Source organism: Ailuropoda melanoleuca, chromosome 1 (assembly GCF_002007445.2).
Source record: "Ailuropoda melanoleuca isolate Jingjing chromosome 1, ASM200744v2, whole genome shotgun sequence".
In the NCBI taxonomy this organism is placed as follows: domain Eukaryota; kingdom Metazoa; phylum Chordata; class Mammalia; order Carnivora; family Ursidae; genus Ailuropoda; species Ailuropoda melanoleuca.
The window spans coordinates 55295675-55315771 of NC_048218.1; the positions used below are offsets into that span (position 1 = coordinate 55295675).

Here is a 20097-nt window from a genome sequence, read left to right on the forward strand (position 1 = left end):
GGTTATCCTAGAGCAGCAGGAACACCAATTTAGGTTTCTACACATTCGAACTTATAAAGAGGAAGAAGCCCTCACATATGTCTGTGGTATTTAATGTAATTTCAGGATGTTTGTTTTACGTTCTTTTCCTTTCTCAATTTTTAGAGTCCTAATCCATTACTCACCTTTAGTGTCAAGACTCACGACAGAATCTACTATATGGTTGCGCCATCGCCAGAAGCCATGCGGATCTGGATGGATGTTATAGTTACGGGGGCAGAAGGTTACACCCACTTCTTACTGTAGTGAACTGGCCCAACAGTCGACTTCAGGGCAGACTGCAATAATCTCTTACAAGAATGAAGCCATATTCGATCCCAGGTGGAAACACCCAACAGACCCATCCGTCTAACTGCATATACTCAGAACTCCTTTTATATTAACAGGAAGTCATTTATAAAAGCGAAAAAAGGGGTTTAAATTCAAAGTTTGATGATAAATAACAAAAGGACTGAAGCACCTATGAGAAAAAAAACCCCACTATTTTGGCAAATAGCATCACTTATAGGAACACTTCTTATAAACTATTTTTTATCGATTGTTTACTTTGGTGAAATAAACTGAATGGTTTACAGAATGTATGTACTTGGAAATATGAAATTATTTTAGCACCCCAGTTATTGGCATTGACATTATTGGTTATCAACCAGTTTTTTAAAAAGCATTTTGCTGAAGGTTATTTTATAAATAGAAGGAAATAAGGGTTTGGAGGGGAATGTATTTTAGGAGGAGTTTTGCCCTAATTATTAAGTACTGCACGTAAACCAAAGATTTGATATGACTTCTGTTTAATAGTGGTAGTTTCAGGTGATGAACCACATACAGTGTTACTCTACATTTTAAAATGGTACTTTGATGCCATCGACTGTCTAGGAAATGGACTCTGAAGAGTTACTGCTGGTATAAGCTGCTGAACGTATAGAGCAAATCACTTTTTGTAAAAGAAGAGAAAAGAAAAAGTTGTGTGTTTTAGACAGAAGCAGTCTTATTAGACAGACATTCTGTCACTTTGAGCAATTTAAAATAAGGAGAATATTGCTTGTTTTGCTTAAGATTTCTCCATTCCCAGGGCTGAGAATAAAGGCAGCCGGCAGCCGATTTCCTTTAGATCCTCTGTTTCCTCCTTTTTGTGGAACACACGTGTTAATTGCAGCCTCACATGACATAACGATGAAATCAGAGCTGTTTTCACCAAAGAACAGACCAATTAAAATACTTATTTACAGAAGTAGTGTAGTTCTATAAAAATGAAAATGAACTTCGACTTAATGTTCTTTGTAATGGACTATTTTATTATGTATTTCTTTACAATTAGCCTTTGTTTTTTAGAGTTAAATTAATTTTTGTTGAATGAAATGACTTCGGGCAAGTCTCTTCTTATAAAAGTTTTTCAAATGACATCTATCCTGGTTTGTCATGTTGTGCGTATTTGCAAGTATGAACGTACTCTTTCCTAAAAGTTGGCAAATGGATAGAAGTAGAAAATAATGGCTTTGCTTACTTGTAAAGGTGAGATGATTAGATTGGAAGTGTCCATAAAATCTTTGTCAGGCCTGACGGGGTACAATTTTTAAAACTTTGCAGTGTGGTTTGTATACATGTATACATGTTGCCAATAATAAGATTTTGCAACTGGATGACACATGATTGTACTTGAACAGTGGAGGACAAAGTCACGATTGCAAAAGACATTTTTATAATATGTTTTTTCAGAGATCACCCCAAATCCTGTAATGATCTAAAAGAGTGAAATGCAATTGCTAAAATTTTGTTGGTTAATGTAAAGATATAACTTGTCTGTACTGTACTTTATAGGATTATAAAGATATTCTAATCAGCATTATATCTTGCATGATGTAGTAAAACTTTTAAAATGTGTGTTAAAATATGTTGAATATGGATTAAAATGTTGACCAGATTTCACATTTGAAAATAAACTCATCTCTCATTAGGAGGTTACCTCTTGATGACATGACAGGGGATAGATTAATCAGCAAAAATCAATTGTGAATCTCCACAAAAGTTGTTGTGTGCTAACATTATGATTTGTAGTTTTATAAATTGAAGTAATTATAAGTACCTCTGCACATTCCTGTTGCTAACAAGGTGAGATAACCCCTGACAAATCTGACATCTTACTGTCTTTTTGCAAAGACGCAATTATTACTGGGAATTGCAAGGACTGTGCTTACTTCTCTGGTAGGAAAAAAGTCATGCAGGTGTGAATTAAGGGCTATACTTGATAGCAACCTCATTTGTCTCCCTGGGCTAAGGCAGATTTCAGAGAGAGAAATGGCCCTGAACAGTATGTCTTATCACTCCTGTTAATGAAGGCAACGTTGACAGTGGGTATGAAAACAGATTGGCTTACCTCAAGCCCATCACTGTGGGTGAAAGCATCTTCACTTGACACTAGCCACAATTTTTCCTGATTTGTTATACTGATAAGGGTGGGTAGAGAAAACAGTCCATGGTTTTTTGTACAGTGCTTTTCCCATTATGGCAACAAGTCAGATTTTTTTTTTCATCTTGCTGCACATAAAATGCAAGAAGATCTGTAAAAATAAAGGGAGAGACTGACTAAGGATAGGAATGATTGAGAATATTTGCAATTATCCAAAAACCACAGTGAGAAATGTTTATTATTAAGATATAAAGGGTAGTGAAACGGCATGAATCGTGCATCAATCACCTTACCGATTTAGTTCCTTTGAAGTCTATAATGGGCCTAATGGAGAACTGGCAAAACAGCTCAACAGCTTTTGGAGTGCGACCTGAAATCAAGCAGCCCTCCTTGCTACCTATTTCTGGCACTACACCACTTGAGAACGATCTATTTAATTTTTATTTATCCAACTTTTTCAGTATGTTCCAATAAGACAGGTTCTCAGGATTCCAAAGACAGGCTGGATTCACTGTATCCAAACTTTGCCTTTATTCTAGCACCAATCATTGCTCCAAAATTAATGACCAACATAGTAGTGTCTTTACGTAAGTATTATACCAGCCATAGTAACCTGAAGTAGAAAAAAAGGAGATCTTTCTTGTTGATGCTTGATGTCCCAGGATTAATTTGAAAGGTGCCAGAGCTAGAATTCAGAAACCCTTGTACAATGTGTTCAACCATTTTTCTATTACTGACTATTCCATTTTTTTTCTTCTGCTTCCTTCTAAAAATGGTGCTGTAGCAGATAATATGCCTCCTTATGAACCAGTGTTGTTTTCTACAGGAGAGTCACAAACTGGGGCCCCTGGGTCAAGGACATTGAAAATGATGTGTATTCTAAATCGTAAAAGGTGTGGTGAGATCACTTGATAGAAGAGTTCAGCAATTAACCCTCCCCACCCCCCCAACCCTCCAGGAGTGCCAGTTTCCCAGCATCCTTGTCAATAGTTGCTCTTCTTAATTTTTACGAATCTGATGCATGAGAAAAATGTTATCTTTTTAATTCACATTTTTCAATTAGTGAAGCTGAACATCTTTATATATGAACTGCCTATTCATAGCCATTGGACAAGTCTACGGAAATTACAGATTTCCCCCCTTCTAGGAGCAGGCTGAATAGAAGTATTAATATTCTGTTATCTGTGCTGTAAAATCAGTTTTTCTGGACTCTCTTTTGACTTTTGCCATTCAAAAGGTTGAAATTCATATACAAACATTTTTATTTTTTATGATTTGGTTTCATATCTGGTTTAAGAAAGTCTGCTACCCCCAAACTATAAAATATTCTCAGTATTTAAATCCTCTCAATTTTATTCTTCCGTTGAGATCGTTTATCTACTGGGGTTTATTTTTGCACAAAACATGAAACGGGAATATTGAAAAATTCAACTGTGAAGCATACAAAGCTAGAGCAAAAATGAATTGGACAGGCGCGAAGTAGCGGTGAACAAGTCCACTCCGGGATTTCTGCAAGCAGGATTAGGGTCAGATCTTGGAAGCATTTCCGATAAGGCTTAAAACTGTCGGGGAGGGAGAGCGATTTGTAATGCAAGCAGCCACTTCCGCTCCCTATAGTGTCCTCGGGATGGTGAGATGGTTTCCTATCTAGGAACATTGGATGCGGATTCTCTCCGCGCCTCCAGCCATGGAATATCTGACCAGTGAAAAAGTCGCCTACTGAGGACATTCAAAACATTCCGAGCCATCTGAGGCAAAAACTGCCTGAGGGAATCAACTGTCCAATAGCGAGAGAACGGCAAGCGCGACGACGCTCTGCGCATGCGCGCTCTCAGTTGACGCGCTCTCCCCTGACACTCTCCGGGGGGTCCTCCTTAGTACGTCCGGGCTTCCGGCCCGCGGCGCATGCGCAGCCTCGGTTGCTGTGCGCTAAACGATTCTGTAGGTCAGCTCGGTGCTCAGGGGCCGCTGGGAAGACGGCCGGAGTGGGCATGGCGGCACTGGGCGCTTGGGTACCTTGTCGGAGGTGGAGCAAAGCGGCCGTCTTCGGCTTACACCGTGGCCTCACCGCATTACTCGCAAGGAAGGCCGAGGGGACGCCACGATGGCTCCCAGGTCAGTGACCGAAAGGCGGGAGAAGTACGCGTTCTGTCGAACGTCGGGTTCAGTCCGTTCCTGCCCACTGCGTTTTTGGCGCCCTATTTAAAAATGGTCTTCCCCCATTCTCAGTACCCCAGTTTTAGGCGCTTTCAACAATTCTGGTGGGGGCAGTAAGAAGACCTCTGCCGGGCCCCGGGTATCCGGCACTGCCTGGGCCCTTGCTGGCGTTTTCCGCTCTGCAGTTCAAGGATTCTACTCTCTGCCTGCCTCCCCGCGTTAAGAGCCAGCACTAGGAAATACAAAGATGTGCGTTTATTAGTTGCTTTGTCTCTCTTTTCTCTTCGGGTCTGAGGGGTTTGCAAATCTTGACTCTGTTAGGATGCTTAGACCTGCCTTTGCTTCGCTTAAGGGAATTTACGATGTGAACTTTCGTGTTGTTGTAAAAGTATAGACGCCATCATCAAGCTCGATTTCTGATTTTGCCTTCTCGATGATGCTCCCGCTCAGTGAAAACCATAATCATTACTCAACAAAGGAAACTAGAATTCGGACCAAAAATGAGAGCATCTGAATATTTTCTTTATCTTGTGTTTGATTCTTCCCCGTACCACCCTACCCTCAGTATATATAGTCTGTTTTTCTGAATTGTGTCTTTTTAGTCTTCCGTTTTGTTGTGCTGACACCTTTGCCATACAAGCTGTCAGGTGTATTGTGCTTGGAATAGAAACCTCATTGCTGATACCCTTTGTTTTAGTTAAAAAATTTAAATGTATATAATCAGTTTAACTTATATTTAATTGTATACAACCTAAAGGCTTCTTATATGTAAGTTCCTCTAGCAAAGTATGATTATGTCAGTTCATAACTAGATTGTAATACTGTTTCATCTATTTAGCACATCATTGAGGACTTATGCATCAGGCTTTGAACTAATCCTTGTAATAATAATATGATCATTTATGGGTGTGATATGAAGAACCTGTCCACTTACAACTCACCAAAATGAAGTAAATTGTAATTGTCTCCGGGAGAAATTCCTGTTTTGGGAAGTATTATCAAGAGGAGGATAGGGGCGCCTGGGTAGCTCAGTCGTTAAGCGTCTGCCTTCGGCTCAGGGCGTGATCCCGGCGTTCCGGAATCGAGTCCCACGTCGGGCTTCTCTGCTGGGAGCCTGCTTCTTCCTCTCCCACTCCCCTGCAGTGTTCCCTCTCTCGCTGGCTGTCTCTCTGTCACATAAATAAATAAAATCTTTTAAAAAAAAAAAAAAGAAGAAGAGGATAGGAGGGATTTTTTGAGTGCTGAGCTAAGGAAATGGGAAGTTGACATTTTTGCAAATACAGTCTGTCAACCAACATAACTTGACCCCTGCTAGCCCTGGTTTTCGCTAAAAGTTTTAAATTTGGCATATTTTACTATACATTGAAACTTTGAAACACACTTACATGTAATAGGGATAGGGTCTTCTATTCAGTTTTTAAAAATTCAGTTTCTTGGTCTGCCTGGGTGGCTCAGTTGATAAGAGTATAGGACTCCAGCTCTCAGGTTCATGAGTTCGAGGCCCACCTGGGGCATAGAGCCTACTTAAAAAAAAAAAAATCAACTTCTCAAATCCAAAATGAAGGAAGCTTTTATCAACTAATGTGGAGGAGGCCAAGATGTTTCCATTGGCCACAATAAAGGAGAGGAAGGTTTCATTTAATATAAGAGATTTTGTTGGTCCAGAAAAAGACTGTAAGGAAATACACAAACCTATTTTTTTTTTAGATTTATGTATTTATTGAGAGAGAAAGCAGGAATGTGTTGGGGGGGGTGGAGGGGAGGGAAGAGGGGGAGAGAGAGAGAATCGCAAGCAGGTTCCACGCTCATCTCGGAGCTGGATGCAGGGCTCCATCTCACACCCAAGATCATCACCTGGGCTGAAATCAAGAGTTGGGTGCTTAAACCGACTGAGCCACCCAGGCGCCCCACAAACCCAATTTCTTTGGAAGGAGGAGGTGGGATTATAAGTGTCCTAATGTTCTTTAAGTATCTTCTTACTTTTTTTTTTTAGAGCAAGTATAGATTTTATGGTAGGACAAAACTTCAAAAACAATGAAACAATGAGTAACCTTGTAAAATTTGCCAGTTGTATTGTACTTAAATTGCAGGAAGATCTGTGTAGCATTCACAGAAAGCCAAACCAACAAATAAAACGCATAGTGATTGCAGAGCCCTATGAGAAATCTTTTTCCAAAAGTGGTACTATTATAAATTATTCAAGGTTACCTGTAAAGAAACTGCTCATTGAACCCACCTCTGCTGATAAAGAATCACGATTGGCTATTACCATGGCCCACGATTTTGTGGGTGGTGAGGGAGCCAGTAGTTAAAGTGGCAGACCAGCACCCCCACCTTTGGAACAATTTCTCAAGGGCAGACCAGACTTGTTTCTCCCCCTCCTTGCCAAAAAGTAGAGGATGTGAAACTGCTCAAGCATTGAAAAAATTAAAAAGAAAAATCTCACGAGAGAAGGCTAAAACTAGTGTAGATAAATCTGATTGATACTTTGTAGGACAGATGATACAGCAGCAACAGGAAAACATTTTTTACAGGCCTTTATCTTTTATTGCCTAGAAATTTCCTCCTCATTGCATATTTTGGAAGAATCCAGATTGGACCTTGCTCAAAGGCACTGATTTTGATACGAGTTCAGAAAATACCATGCTTAGACTTGCGATTTTAGTACTTCGAGTCTTTTGTTTTTCCCCTTAAATGGAAGTACTTTTGACATCAATTTGACAAGTTAAGAAAGTTAAGATTGAAAATATACAATTGACCGTTAAACAACATGGGTTTGATGGCAAAGGTCCACTTATACATTGGTGTTTTTTTTCAATAAATACAGTACACTACTGTATATATATTTTCTATATGATTTTCTTAACATTCTTTTCTCTAGCCTACTTTGTTGTAAGAATACGATATATAATATATATGGCATACAAAATACGTGTTAATGAACAGTTTATGTTATTGGTAAGGCCTCCAATCAACAGTAGGCTACTAGTGGTTAAGTTTTTGGGGAGTCAAAAGTTACACGTAGATTTTCGACTATGGGGGGTTAGCACCCCAACCTTCATGTTGTTCAAGGGTCAAATGTATATGGTTTTCCAAAAACAGTATTTGTGAACTGTAGTTTATGTTTTGTGTACTTTGTTTAGCTTGCAGACAAAAGACATCAGTCTCTTTCCTTAGTCGACCAGACCTTCCAAACCTGGCTTATAAGAAGCTAAAAGGCAAAAGTCCAGGAGTTATCTTCATCCCTGGCTATATTTCTAATATGAATGGTACAAAAGCATTGGCGATTGAAGAGTTTTGCAAATCTCTAGGTTACGCCTATATAAGGTAGGAACAATGCATTTCAGAGAAAATACTACTACCATTTCGCATGGCAACAGAGAATTATTTCTGCTCTAACCAATTAAACCAACTGCCAGTGTTTTTATGGATTAACTTATTTTAATGGTCTGTACACTCTCACCTTGTGATTTAGGGTTATCGTACATACAACTTTTGAAAGACCTTTTTTAATGGTCTTTGTGCCACACTGACAATGCTGGCAGGAAAGGAAACTAGTGGTAACTAAACTCTAAATATAATAATCTAACATGACAGCAAACTGATCATAGTAGTTGGCTTTCTTGTAATGTCTTGTAATTATATTGTGGTTTTCCATTGGAGACTCACAGGCTTTTATTTGGCCACTCTTTATAACTCTACTTTTAAAATATGTATTTAAAAAATAATATATGTATTTAAGAATATTGTATTCTTAAATTTTTCATGTCTCTTACCTGGGATCTTTTTAAGTTCTCATTTCCCATCCTCTTCATATTGAGCCCATTCTTTCCCTTGGTTTTAAGTGTAGTCTATAACTCCTAAATTTATTTCTCTGGCTTAGTATTTTCATTGGCGTTCCATGCCCCTATTTAAAAAAAAATAAACACATGAAAGTATTTTAAAATTAGTATTGTATAATTCACATTTCCACTGAGTTTTCTCTTTCCCCTCGCTCCTGTAGTCTGAATAGAAGCATAAATAGAGAGGATATATGTTGTTTATCCAAAATTTGATTTCACAGTTCCTATTATTTCATACTGATAATTATTTTAGTCAAATAATGTGCTTACACTGTTGTTATTGGGTTTGTTTACCTGTAACAATCGTTTTTATAGTGCCTAATTTGCCAGAAGAGATAGTATGGTTTAGTAGAAAGAACACTCGACTGGGATTCAAGAAGTATAGGTACTAGGGGCACCTGGGTGGCTCAGTCGTTAAGTGTCTGCCTTCGGCTCAGGTCATGATCCCAGGGGCCTGGGATCCAGCCCCGAATCGGGCTCCCTGCTCAGCAGGAAGCCTGCTTCTCCCTCTCCCCCTGCTTGTGTTCCCTCTCTCACTGTCTCTCTCTCTCTGTCAAATAAATAAATAAAATCTTAAAAAAAAAAAAAAAAGGCAAAGTAGTAGTATAGGTACTAGAATCAGTTCCAGCGATAACTCTGACAAGATGAGTCAGTTGATAAACACTGAACCTGTCTTCTTCATCATAAAAAAGGGGCAGGTTGAACTAAAGATAATTTCTGAATCCTTTCTAGCACTAGCAGCCTAAAAATGTATTCATCTAAATTGTTAGTAGTTACACTAACACTCACTCAGTGGATCTAGAAAATACATCTCTCAGAAATAAATAAATTTTAAAAATAAAAAAACTTTTAGATTTTATTCAATACATTAGCTGAGATTATGTCAATTATATGGATTTAGTGTTACTCCTTTTATCATATTAACTGAGTGGTTTTATTTTCATGCTCAGAACTTTTAAAAATCTGTTCTGTTATTCTGAAGACTGGACTGTCTTTTCCAAGCAGACTTTCTAGCACTGTTGCTGGGTGCTGTAAAATACACAGCGAATTCTTTTTTTTTTTTTTTTAAGATTTTATTTATGTATTTGTCAGAGAGAGAGATGGCAAGAGAGGGAACATAAGCAGGGGGAGTGGGAGAGGGAGAAGCAGGCTTCCTGCTGAGCAGGGAGCCCGATTCGGGGCTCGATCCCAGGCCCCTGGGATCATGACCTGAGCCAAAGGCAGATGCTTAATGACTGAGTCACCCAGGCGTCCCTACACAGGGAATTCTAAAACATGGCTATTGTTCTTAAAGATAGGTTGGGGAAACACAAGATAAAGTACATATGAGAAATTAGGCAAAAGTACTCATCAGAATGTGATTGTGTCAAAAGAACAGTCTACTTAATTGCACAAAGTGAGAGGAAACTGGGGATCGAAGTGGATAAAAAATAGTTCATAAAGGCACACGAAGAGTAATTCAGATTTGGGGAAGAAAGAAGAGCTATACAGGAAGGAGGACTACCTGGATCAAAACATGATAATATCTGAAAAACTGCCATCATTCTTTTTGTCCCAAAGAATTTGGCTCAAGAAATCACCATTTTACTGGTTCTTGAATTTAAATTGAGACTATGAGCGCTGTAACCAGTTCCTATCTCCCTATAAGACACGACATCTGTGGGTTTTCTGCATTTTGGATACATACATTGGAAATGGTAAATAAGTATGATTGAATTATAATGTATACAGCCCTTTAAGTGGTACTGGGTTAAAACATAGCCTAAATATATCTTTATAAACCTTATAAAAGTATAGCCCTTCACTACAAAGTTTTAATTTGACCAAGTTCCTTTTTATTTGCTTTTATCAAACTTCATTGCAATCTGTTCACTATTAACTATTGATTGCATTTTAGCTTGTTATAGGAGATTTCATCTTTTATTTATACTCCAGTTTCTCAGTTCATTTTTGTTGTGTTTTTGGCTATAAGATCTTAGATCTTGAAGGAGGAAATAGTTTTGTATATTATACAAGAAATATTACATTTGGCTATAGGAAAATGATTTCTTCATGTCCTGTCACCATGCCTAACATAAGATTGAGTCAGAGCTCAGGAATGTAACACATGACATTAGGGTTGGTATTCTCTCAGTTATTTGTCACAGAATATTTAATTGTAGATTTGGGGATATGTCCCAGACTATTGAGGCTGCTAGAACGGTGCCGTGTTGCTGTGTTTTAAAGTCCTAATCAGCTGAGTATGTTTGAGTTGACTCCGTCCCTTGATTACGGTTCAACAAGAAGGAACTATATTTTTTACTTGTACCTTTTAGTATCACTGAGTGTTTACCTTTCCCTCTTTGGAGGGACTCTGCATGTCTTCTGCGTCTGCATCATATATTTGGAAGGCAGCTGTAGAGATGCAGCAAGTAGAGATGCCCGATTACCCACCAGAGCAGGGAAAAGGAGGGGATTGGCTGGTGTCTTCCCTCTTTTCCTGGGTCCGTCTACCACGTCCCCTTGGATTGAGAGAAGTAATAACTGTGATCGAGACTTCAGCCCCAGCCTTGTTACATAATTTCCATGGGTCCCAAATCGTTTCACTTTATACCTAAAGACAATTTTTATTTCTTCTTTCTCCATGACTTATAAATCCCTAAGAAATTGTTACATGCTATATATCACATATATATTCTTACATATACACTAAAAACACTAGGATTTATTAGTTTTCACCAGATTTTAAGAGTTAAAAAAAAAAACATGAAAATTTGGATAAGGTGATTCGTGTTACTTCTGTCTCCCACTTTTATTTGTTTAGTATGTGTTGTGATACTCCACGTACAAGGCTTACACGCCTCGTCTCTGAGGAATGCAGAGACAAACCAAGAGTGGTGCTCCCCGCGACAGTCTGACGGTGTCAGAGCAATGAGGAGGCGCACCACGCGCAGCTGTCTCATAGCGCAGGTTAGAGGATTGATGGTGACTGCTGAGAATGAATTCTGTGTATGTTTCATTAGGTAGAGATTTTTTTCTTCAGCTTGTCTGGGAAGTTTTTTCCTGCAAAAAAAGATTCATTTGGACTAACTTCTGCAAGTGTATGAGCTGTGAAGGTGAGAGGAGAAGGTGTTGCAGGTGAAGGGAGTGGTATGAGGCACGAAACAGGAAAGAACGCAAGAGCCAGTTGAGTAACCGCAAGTTGATCAGTTCGCCAAGGCAGTGGTTGCCTCTGACGAAATGATCAAAGGTCAGTCCGAGATGACCAGAAGCTGATGGTCTCTAAAAACAGGCTGACTCGCTCAGTGTTCATGTTGTGTGTCACAGGGAACCAGAGAAGTGTATGCCATGTCCATATAATGTTGCAGAAGAACCTGACGGGTATAAAGTGGATGCATTTGGAGAGAGACTAGTCGGAGAGACATAGGCTACTGTGATGGTCCACGTTTGCAGTGTGATACCGGGCTTACCAAATTGCAGAGAAAGAGATGAATGAGGAGAAATGAGAGTGAGTGAGCAAGGACGGTACAGGGCAAGCAGCGTTCTGTACCCTGGAAAAAACAGATTTGAATAAAACAGTATGCTGTGGAAGAGCTGACATTGTAGTCAGACAAACATTTGAAACTTGATTACAACGTAATGTGAAAAGTGTTGAGTGAGTACATACAAAAGAAAGTGACTGATGGTAGTAAGCGGGGCATGTATGTCAGAGTGCCTCAAAGGCAGTGCCTAGACTTAGACGATGAGTAGGAGTTTGGGTGGGGAGGGAAGGCTTTCCAGGCAGCAGGACCGCATGCAAAGGCTCAGCCTTACGAAAGGGCTTACCCAGGGCCTGAGGTACTTCAGTATGACGGGTTTAAGGTAATCTGCAGGCGTGGTGTGCTGCTTCATGGTCTGTTGAACTGAGATCTTGACAGAGAGGTAAAGTACGCAGATCACACAGCCTTTCTGAGCCTGGACAACTAGAAAGTTGGAAGGAGAAGCAAACCACGGGATGAGCTGGGTTCGTACATTTGATTTGCCTCTTTCCCTTTCGTTAATTTAGTAAATACTAAGCATGTACCATGTGCAAGGTACTGATGTAGGCACCGGGAAAGCAGTGTGGTAAACAAAATAGTCTGGGCCTAGATGGTGCCTCCGTTCCCATGTGGGGGACCACAAACAATCACATTTCTTATCTGCCAGGTAGCAGTGTTTGCCCTGAAGAAAATAAAGCAGGGTAAGGAATTCGAGAATGATGAAAGAAGCACTATTTTAGACTGAGTTGGTCACAGAAGGCATCGCTGGGGATGTAACATTGGAGCCAGAGGCCTGAACGAAGTGAGGGAACAAGCAAAGCGGATATCTGGAGGTGTAGAGAGAGAAGCTGATGTAAACTCCCGAGGCACAGACATGGGTGGTGTGTTCCATTAACTTCCAGAAGGCCAGTGAAGATAAAGTTGGGAGGGAGGGAACAGGAAGAAAGGAGACCAGAGAGGTAGTCAGAGGCCACGTTATGGTAAAGACTTTATATTTTATTTAAAGATTCTAGAAAGCTTTTGGAGGGTTTGTGCAAGACGTGATTTTTGTTTTAAAAGAATCACTGACTACTACATGGGGAAGAGACTACAAGGGTAGGAAAGGGAGGCAGGGAGATATAGGCAGAGACTATCGCACTGGTCCAGTCAGAGGAGATAGTGATTTGGAGCAGCCGCGGGTGGCAGGGAAGGTGAGAGAGTTAGCGGGTGGAGGCGATGTTTGAAGGTTATGCCAGTAGGAGCTGCTGAAATATATACTCACCTCAGTGTTTTATTTTAATATATTTTAAGCATTGTAATAACGATAAATGTGCTATCTTCTTTAAAAATCAGAGAAACAGATATATAGATAGGTATCTAGATATAGATTTGTTTTCCCTTTTTCTAGGTTTGATTACTCAGGAATTGGAAATTCGGCTGGCAACTTAGAAGAATGCACAGTGGGAAGATGGAGAAAAGATGTTCTTTCTATAATTGATGACTTAGCTGAAGGACCACAGGTGACTGTTTTTGTTAAATATGATTATTGACTAATGTCATTCTTTTTGAGCTGTTTGTTTAGCTATGAGAATTTAATAGTTTAAATGTTTAACCATCAATCTTGGTATTTAATTTAAAATTATTCTGTCATTTTCTCTTTCTCATAAAATGTAGGTAAGCATTTTACTTTTCACTGCAATCATAAGCTTAATTCTACTTTGTGCCAAATATTAAAAGTTTGGGAGCTAATGGATGTAAAAGGAAAAAGTGCATATGTAAATTACTCAGTCCACTTACAGAAAAGAAAATTCCTCTTTAAAACTGTAAATGTTTATTTTTAGATACTGGTTGGATCTAGCCTCGGTGGATGGCTTATGTTTCATGCTGCGATCGCAAGGCCACAAAAGGTTGTTGCGCTTATTGGTATAGCGACAGCTGTAGATGGCCTAGTGACACAGTTCAATCAGCTTCCCATTGAGGTAAGTCACGAGCAATCTCAGCGTGTACTTCCTGTCCTCCTCCTCCTCCCTCTGTCTTTGAATATTTGTCCGTGTGTCATCTGTACTGACTTCCTATGCTGGCTCATCTTTTGCCTTAGCTGCCTTTTTGTGTGTAATCTTTGCCTTCTTTGATTGGTCTCTTGTTCAAGGTTTCCTTCTTTTCACAGACCCTTCAAATCATTCTGCCAAATGTTTGAGCCACGTTCATGAAATCACACTTTAAATTTTTTTTAGCAATATTTTATTAATCACGTTGACTTAATTTGTATCATACATTGTGATCTCTTTTTGTACCTCTTATTCTTATTTTGTGGCATATGGGAAATAGTACCTATTCTTATGATCATGTTAGATTTGGCTCATCAATTATGAAACTTTTTTTTTTTTTTAAGATTTTGTTTATTTATTCGACAGAGAGACAGCCAGTGAGAGAGGGAACACAAGCAGGGGGAGTGGGAGAGGAAGAAGTAGGTTCCAAGCAGAGGAGCCTGATGTGGGGCTCGATCCCAGAATGCTGGGATCATGCCCTGAGCCGAAGGCAGACACTTAATGACCGAGCCACCCAGGCACCCCGTAGATTTGGCTCATCAATTATGATACTCTTTTTTTTTTTTTTTTTTTTTTTTTTTTTAGCCTGAAAGCAGCCTCAGAGCCTTTCTCAGCGGAGCTCTCCATGTACACACTATCAGTTGATCAGAATTAGCACACTGGAGATGAGATTTGCCATTCCTGGCTTAGACCCTTGGTTGGCATTCTTTTCTACTACAAATTCTCACTTTTTAAAAAAAATGTGCTTTTCATCATTAGCATGCCCTTCAGCAAATCATGGTTGAAGTGAGGTTTCTGAAATAAATGAAGGTAATTTATTTGTTACACTTCATTATTGGACATATGTTTAAGCACTTCAGTTGTCTGCGGGGGTAAAGAAATAGTAGGTCATAGCTCTTTATTTTTGTATGTTTTGTTAATTGTTTTGTACTCAGTTGCGTTCTCTTTGCATGTCTTTTTCCTAAGGATCTAGATGTCACCTGCGGGACTATGATCCTGGCAGGACTAAGGCACAGAAAATTAAAGAAAAGCAGTCAAGTAGTGTTTCAAAAAGTGTTGTCGCAAGGCCAGCAGCATCAGCGTCAGCTGAGAACTTGTTAGAAGTGCATGTTCCTGATCTTTCCCTGAGACCTACTGAATCACAAACTGGGAGTACGGCCCAGCGATCTGTTTTAACAAGCCCCTCCAATGAAGTTTGGGAACCACCGCTCTAGAGAGTGGACGAGCACGTGGAGGAGGAAAGGAAATAAAGAGGAGGAAAAAAGTACATGCAGTGTTGAATAGTAGAATATTATTCACTTTGGCCTCAAGTTCTGCACTGATACATACCAGTGGCATATATTATCTGTTCTGAGCTTATTTCTCAGTCCACATTCTTTTCAGCTTCTTAAGAAATGACATTGTCTGCATATGTAGGTTTGTGTCATTTGTCATTTCCTCTGAGGGCTAAGATTACAATGCTGGTCTTCCTTGCACTTCCCTCCCATTTCTGATTTTTTTTTTCTTTTTTTGCTTTCTTAGTCATTTCTCTTACATAGTTGCTCAATGTCCTCGTGCTGCTAAATTCTCCTACCATTGCATCTGTCTGCATATAAACCTTGAACCCTTTGCCCCATCTAACTCAGTTAAATAGTGCTTCTCCTTGTAGGAAGTTATTTCAAGAACATAGCAGATTGGGAAGAAGGTGATTAAATAATTTTGTTGTTGTTATGGTAAATGCCAGGATCTTTGTACATTTCTTTTTATGTGTGTGTATCCACTTTACTCGGGGAGGATATGGTACATATCCCCTAAGTGACTGAGAAGATCTATAGCCTGCAAACCGGGGCATGTCTTTGCTAATCCTAAATCAGACCAACAAATCGTTGTTAATAGAAGCATGTTAATTTAAAAGCGTGTAAGGGAAGAGCAGGGACACTAGGACCACTGTCTCTTCTTCACAGAAGCAAGTAGCTCTAACAATGGCAAGGCAGCAAAAATGATTTTTACTATCATCTTTAACTCGGGCTGTGTTAACACTCAGCATTGCTTATTGTGTAGGAACTGAATCTAATGATGTCTCCTTCTTTGAACGCTAGAGGTCATCAGACAGGATGCACAGCTGTTCGGAATACAGGCTTCTCAACCACATCGCCTTGATGTGATTTCTTCTTGCCGTAGAACTTAATGTATACAGTACATTTTCTTGGGTTAATGATGGTTTTGGCTATTTCTGAACTTTTGTTTTTGAGTGTTCGGTTACATATAACACTCTGTGAAGTTTGTTCTTCAGATGGACAGTATTCATTCAATTCAGTGGCAGATAACAGCTGGCTGGGGGCGGGAAGACTTAAAATGCAGCTGTTCTTAATTATGTCTCGGTAATTACCATGGTTCCCACTTTATATAATAACCAATGAAACTAAGTTCTAATTACTGAAATTAGAAATTTAGGAATGATCCTGAGTACTTTGAGGATCACTGAATATCATTTTTGCTTTAAATATTCAGTTCCCATGTTTTAATGAAGAGAATGCCTTGATTTTAATATAGATTCGTACATTTTATAATTTTTTAGAATTTCATTAATTTCAAGTCATTTGAAGACGTGTTTAGGAGTATAGCTTTCAGATACACAGCTTTTTCACTGAATCAGTAAATCATTTTGGAATTTTTACAGACCACATTAAAATGCCTAAATACATACAGATTATATCATACATATTTACTGTTTAAATTCTTGTTTTCCTTTCGTATTTGCAGTAAATTAACATATTTTAAACAGGAAAAATCATAATATCTTCAATGAATATTTAAGTACAAAAATTTTCAATATGTTATATTTGGTTTTCCTTTCCTTATATTTTTCCTTAATTTTGATAAGATGTCCACCTGTTTTTCTAGTCAGAAATGCTCTTAATATGATATGGTTGCAAGAGCCTTAAAAATATTTATATCTTAATATATTAAAGTCCTGATAATCTTTCCAAACAATTTATTATATACAGATAAATCTTTTTTTTTTAATATTTTATTTATTTATTTAACAGAGAGAGACAGCCAGTGAGAGAGGGAACACAAGCAGGGGGAGTGGGAGAGAAAGAAGCAGGCTCCCAGCGGGAGAGCCTGATGTGGGGCTCGATCCCAGAACTCCAGGATCACGCCCTGAGCCGAAGGCAGATGCTTAATGACTGAGCCACTCAGGCGCCCCTACAGATAAATCTTTGTGCTCAAAGATGTTCATGGAAGTACCCAGCAGTGTGGAAATAGTTAATCAGCTTAGATCCAGTATAATGGACTACTATGCAACCTTTGAAAACGTCATAGTATTTTTTTAAAACGCAGAAATTATGTATGAAATAAATAAAGTGATGTAGAAAACTCTGTATGAATAGATACCCATTTTACATATTACATGTATAAAACCAAATACATGGAGAAAAATAATGGAAGGAAATGAGCCAAAATATTAATGGTTGTTGTATCCAAGAGGTGGGATTATGTGTGATTACTTCTTTTTATAATTTCTATATTTCCCATGTTTTCTATGAATGTACATTACTTTAATTAGAAAAAGTGTTTAAGGGGCACCTGGGTGGCTCAGTAGGTTAAGTGTCTGCCTTCTGCTCAGGTCATGATCCCAGGGTCCTGAGTTTGAGCCCCAAGTAGGGCTCCCTGCTCAGTGGGGAGTCTGCTTCTCCCTCTCCCCCCACCCCCGGCTTGTGCTCTATTTTTCTGTCTCTATCTCTCAAATAAATAAGTAAAATCTTTAAAGAAGAAAATAGCTTAAGACAAATTATAATCAAAAAAGTAAAAATTGTTCAAGAATCAAAAGATACCCAGTATTTCATCTTATGGGAGTAAGTATGGAAATGATTTCCTTGTTTTTTCAGGAAGTATTTGGAGGACTTCATTGTCTTCCAAAACAACACATTTTTTTCTCATTTCCTGGGACTCTGGAAGGCAAAAACAGTACTTTTTTTTTTTTTTTTTGTAACACTTAGCCTGAAATTTTATGTTTGATTGTGCCAGAGTAACTATTGTCCTATTTTTCATTTTTAGTTTTGGGCTTGATTCTTTTCTCCCTTTATCCCCTCCCCATTTTAGTAACTTCACATATAGGCACTTTGAATTTTGTGCTTTTGAGATCTAAACAATCCTAAGATTTGGTTTTATATATTATGAATGATACCTGAACTGATTCCAAGAAATTACTTTTTTCTCCCCTTCATTTTCCCTTTCAGTTGGGGTGAAGCAGCACCTGATTTAAGATGTTACCTGATAAAGCTAAATCTAAGTTTCAGTCCTAGCCATGACAGTTGTTACCTTTCAGCTTTAAACGTGACATTTAACTTCTCTAGCCTCTAATACCCTCTTTTGTAGAAATGCAATAATAATAATTTTTATCCGGATCTTATGAGATAGATACTATGTGTAAAGTCCCCATCACAGTACTTTGCACAGTCTTTAATTATTGATAATGATCATTCTTACATTTTTATCTCTCTTTTCCTCTTCTTCCAGGACTGCTTTCCTTAGACTGTTTAAGACTATTACGTGTGTTAGTGTTGCATCCATTTATTTTCCTCATTTTTCCTAATAGGTCAAAAAGGAAGTAGAGATGAAAGGCGTGTGGGCCATGCCGTCAAGGTACAGTGAAGAAGGAGTTTATCACATTCAGTACAGTTTCATTAAAGAAGCCGAACACCACTGCTTGCTGCATAGCCCCATCCCTGTGAAGTGCCCCGTACGGTTGCTCCATGGCATGAAGGATGACATCATACCTTGGCATACATCCATACAGGTTGCTGACCGAGTGCTCAGCACAGATGTAGATGTCATCCTCCGAAAACATAGTGATCACCGAATGAAGGAAAAAGCGGACATTCAACTCCTTGTTTACACTATTGATGACTTAATTGATAAGCTTTCAACTGTAGTTAACTAGAATCACATTTTGAGTTGGTATGTAAACTAATGGATCCAGAAGATTGGAAGAGAGATAACAAATCAAAGACCCCGATACTTAGGTTTTTCCTCTTGTCTCTATTTTGTAAATATCACACAAGTATTTATTTAATGATGTATGATACAAATGGTGAAGAAAGTACAAGCTGCTGTTTGGAAAATTTTCTGCTTCCTTCAATCCTTGATTTTTTTTTTTTTTAAAGATTTTATTTATTTATGCGACAGAGATAGAGACAGCCAGCGAGAGAGGGAACACAAGCAGGGGGAGTGGGAGAGGAAGAAGCAGGCTCATAGCAGAGGAGCCTGATGTGGGGCTCGATCCCATTACGCCGGGATCACGCCCTGAGCCGAAGGCAGATGCCTAACTGCTGTGCCACCCAGGCGCCCCCAATCCTTGATTTTTTTTAATTGAAGTGTAGTTGACACCCCAGTGTTCTGTAAGTTTCAGGTGTAGAGCGTAGTGATTGCACAACCCTGTGTGTCACGCCGTGCTCACCACGAGCGTAGCTACCATCTGTACTATATGGCGCTCACGCTCTTACAGTACCGTCAACTCTACTCCCTGTGCTGTAGCTTTCATCCCTCTGACTTACTCATTCCGTAGTGGAAGCCTCCAACTCCCACTGCCCTTCACTTATTTTTGCTCAACTCCCCGCCCCCTCCCTCTGACAACCACCGGTTTGTTCTTGGTACATATGGGTGTTTCTGCTTTGTTTTGCTTTTTAGGTTCCACATGTAAGTGAAATCATATCATATTTGTCTTTCTGTGACTTGTTTCTCTTAATCTAATACCTTCTAGGTCTATCCATGTTGCATGGTTGTTGTTTTTTTTTTAGTTAAAATGTCTCCTTTTTTATTCAAGAGATGTTACCTGCTAAACGCTCATGTTAACCGGGACAGCTCTTAATTGTGCTCTCTTCTACTTAGAATTGTTAATAAAGCTAGAATTTTTTGTCTTTTGTTTAGTGTTGGTCAGAGATTTGTAAAATTGCTTCAGATTTTAAAATGCAGTTCACAAAACATAGGGCAGTGTTTATTGAAATATATCTGAAATGATCAGAAAAAAAGTCTGAAGCATAATAAAGTTCAAAAAGTAAGGGTATTACTTTATGTATTCTGCCTGTTTTATTTGAACTTAAGGTTATCCTTTTTTAAAGGCTCAAAACTTTACAGTAATATAAAGG

At 38.9% G+C, this 20097-nt stretch overlaps 2 protein-coding genes across 13 annotated transcripts in view; both read left to right on the forward strand.

The window, feature by feature from the left end:
- Positions 1 to 1989, forward strand: part of PHLDB2 (pleckstrin homology like domain family B member 2) — a 103279-nt gene extending 101290 nt beyond the window's left edge. For all 12 annotated transcript variants that reach the window (XM_034658175.1, XM_034658170.1, XM_034658178.1 and 9 more), the window contains one exon: positions 145 to 1989. In XM_034658175.1, the coding sequence (XP_034514066.1) occupies positions 145 to 285 (141 nt within the window). In that variant the 3' untranslated portion in view covers positions 286 to 1989. The remainder of the gene's footprint in view (positions 1 to 144) is intronic.
- ABHD10 (abhydrolase domain containing 10, depalmitoylase) lies at positions 1527 to 19215 on the forward strand. Its single transcript, XM_034669543.1, has 6 exons — positions 1527 to 1548; positions 4148 to 4558; positions 7744 to 7927; positions 13327 to 13438; positions 13760 to 13897; positions 18549 to 19215. The coding sequence occupies exons 1-6, from the start codon at positions 1527 to 1529 to the stop codon at positions 18891 to 18893; spliced, it is 1212 nt and encodes a 403-aa protein (XP_034525434.1). The 3' UTR covers positions 18894 to 19215.
- The last annotated feature ends 882 nt before the right edge of the window (positions 19216 to 20097 follow it).

Bases quoted from the DNA above. Each gene is read 5' to 3' on its own strand.
- ABHD10 (XM_034669543.1), top strand. From the start codon at position 1,527: ATGGCTTTGCTTACTTGTAAAG. The intron at 13,439-13,759 runs GTGACTGTTTTT...GTTTATTTTTAG, and splicing joins ACTTAGCTGAAGGACCACAG to ATACTGGTTGGATCTAGCCT. The intron at 13,898-18,548 runs GTAAGTCACGAG...TTTTCCTAATAG, and splicing joins TCAATCAGCTTCCCATTGAG to GTCAAAAAGGAAGTAGAGAT.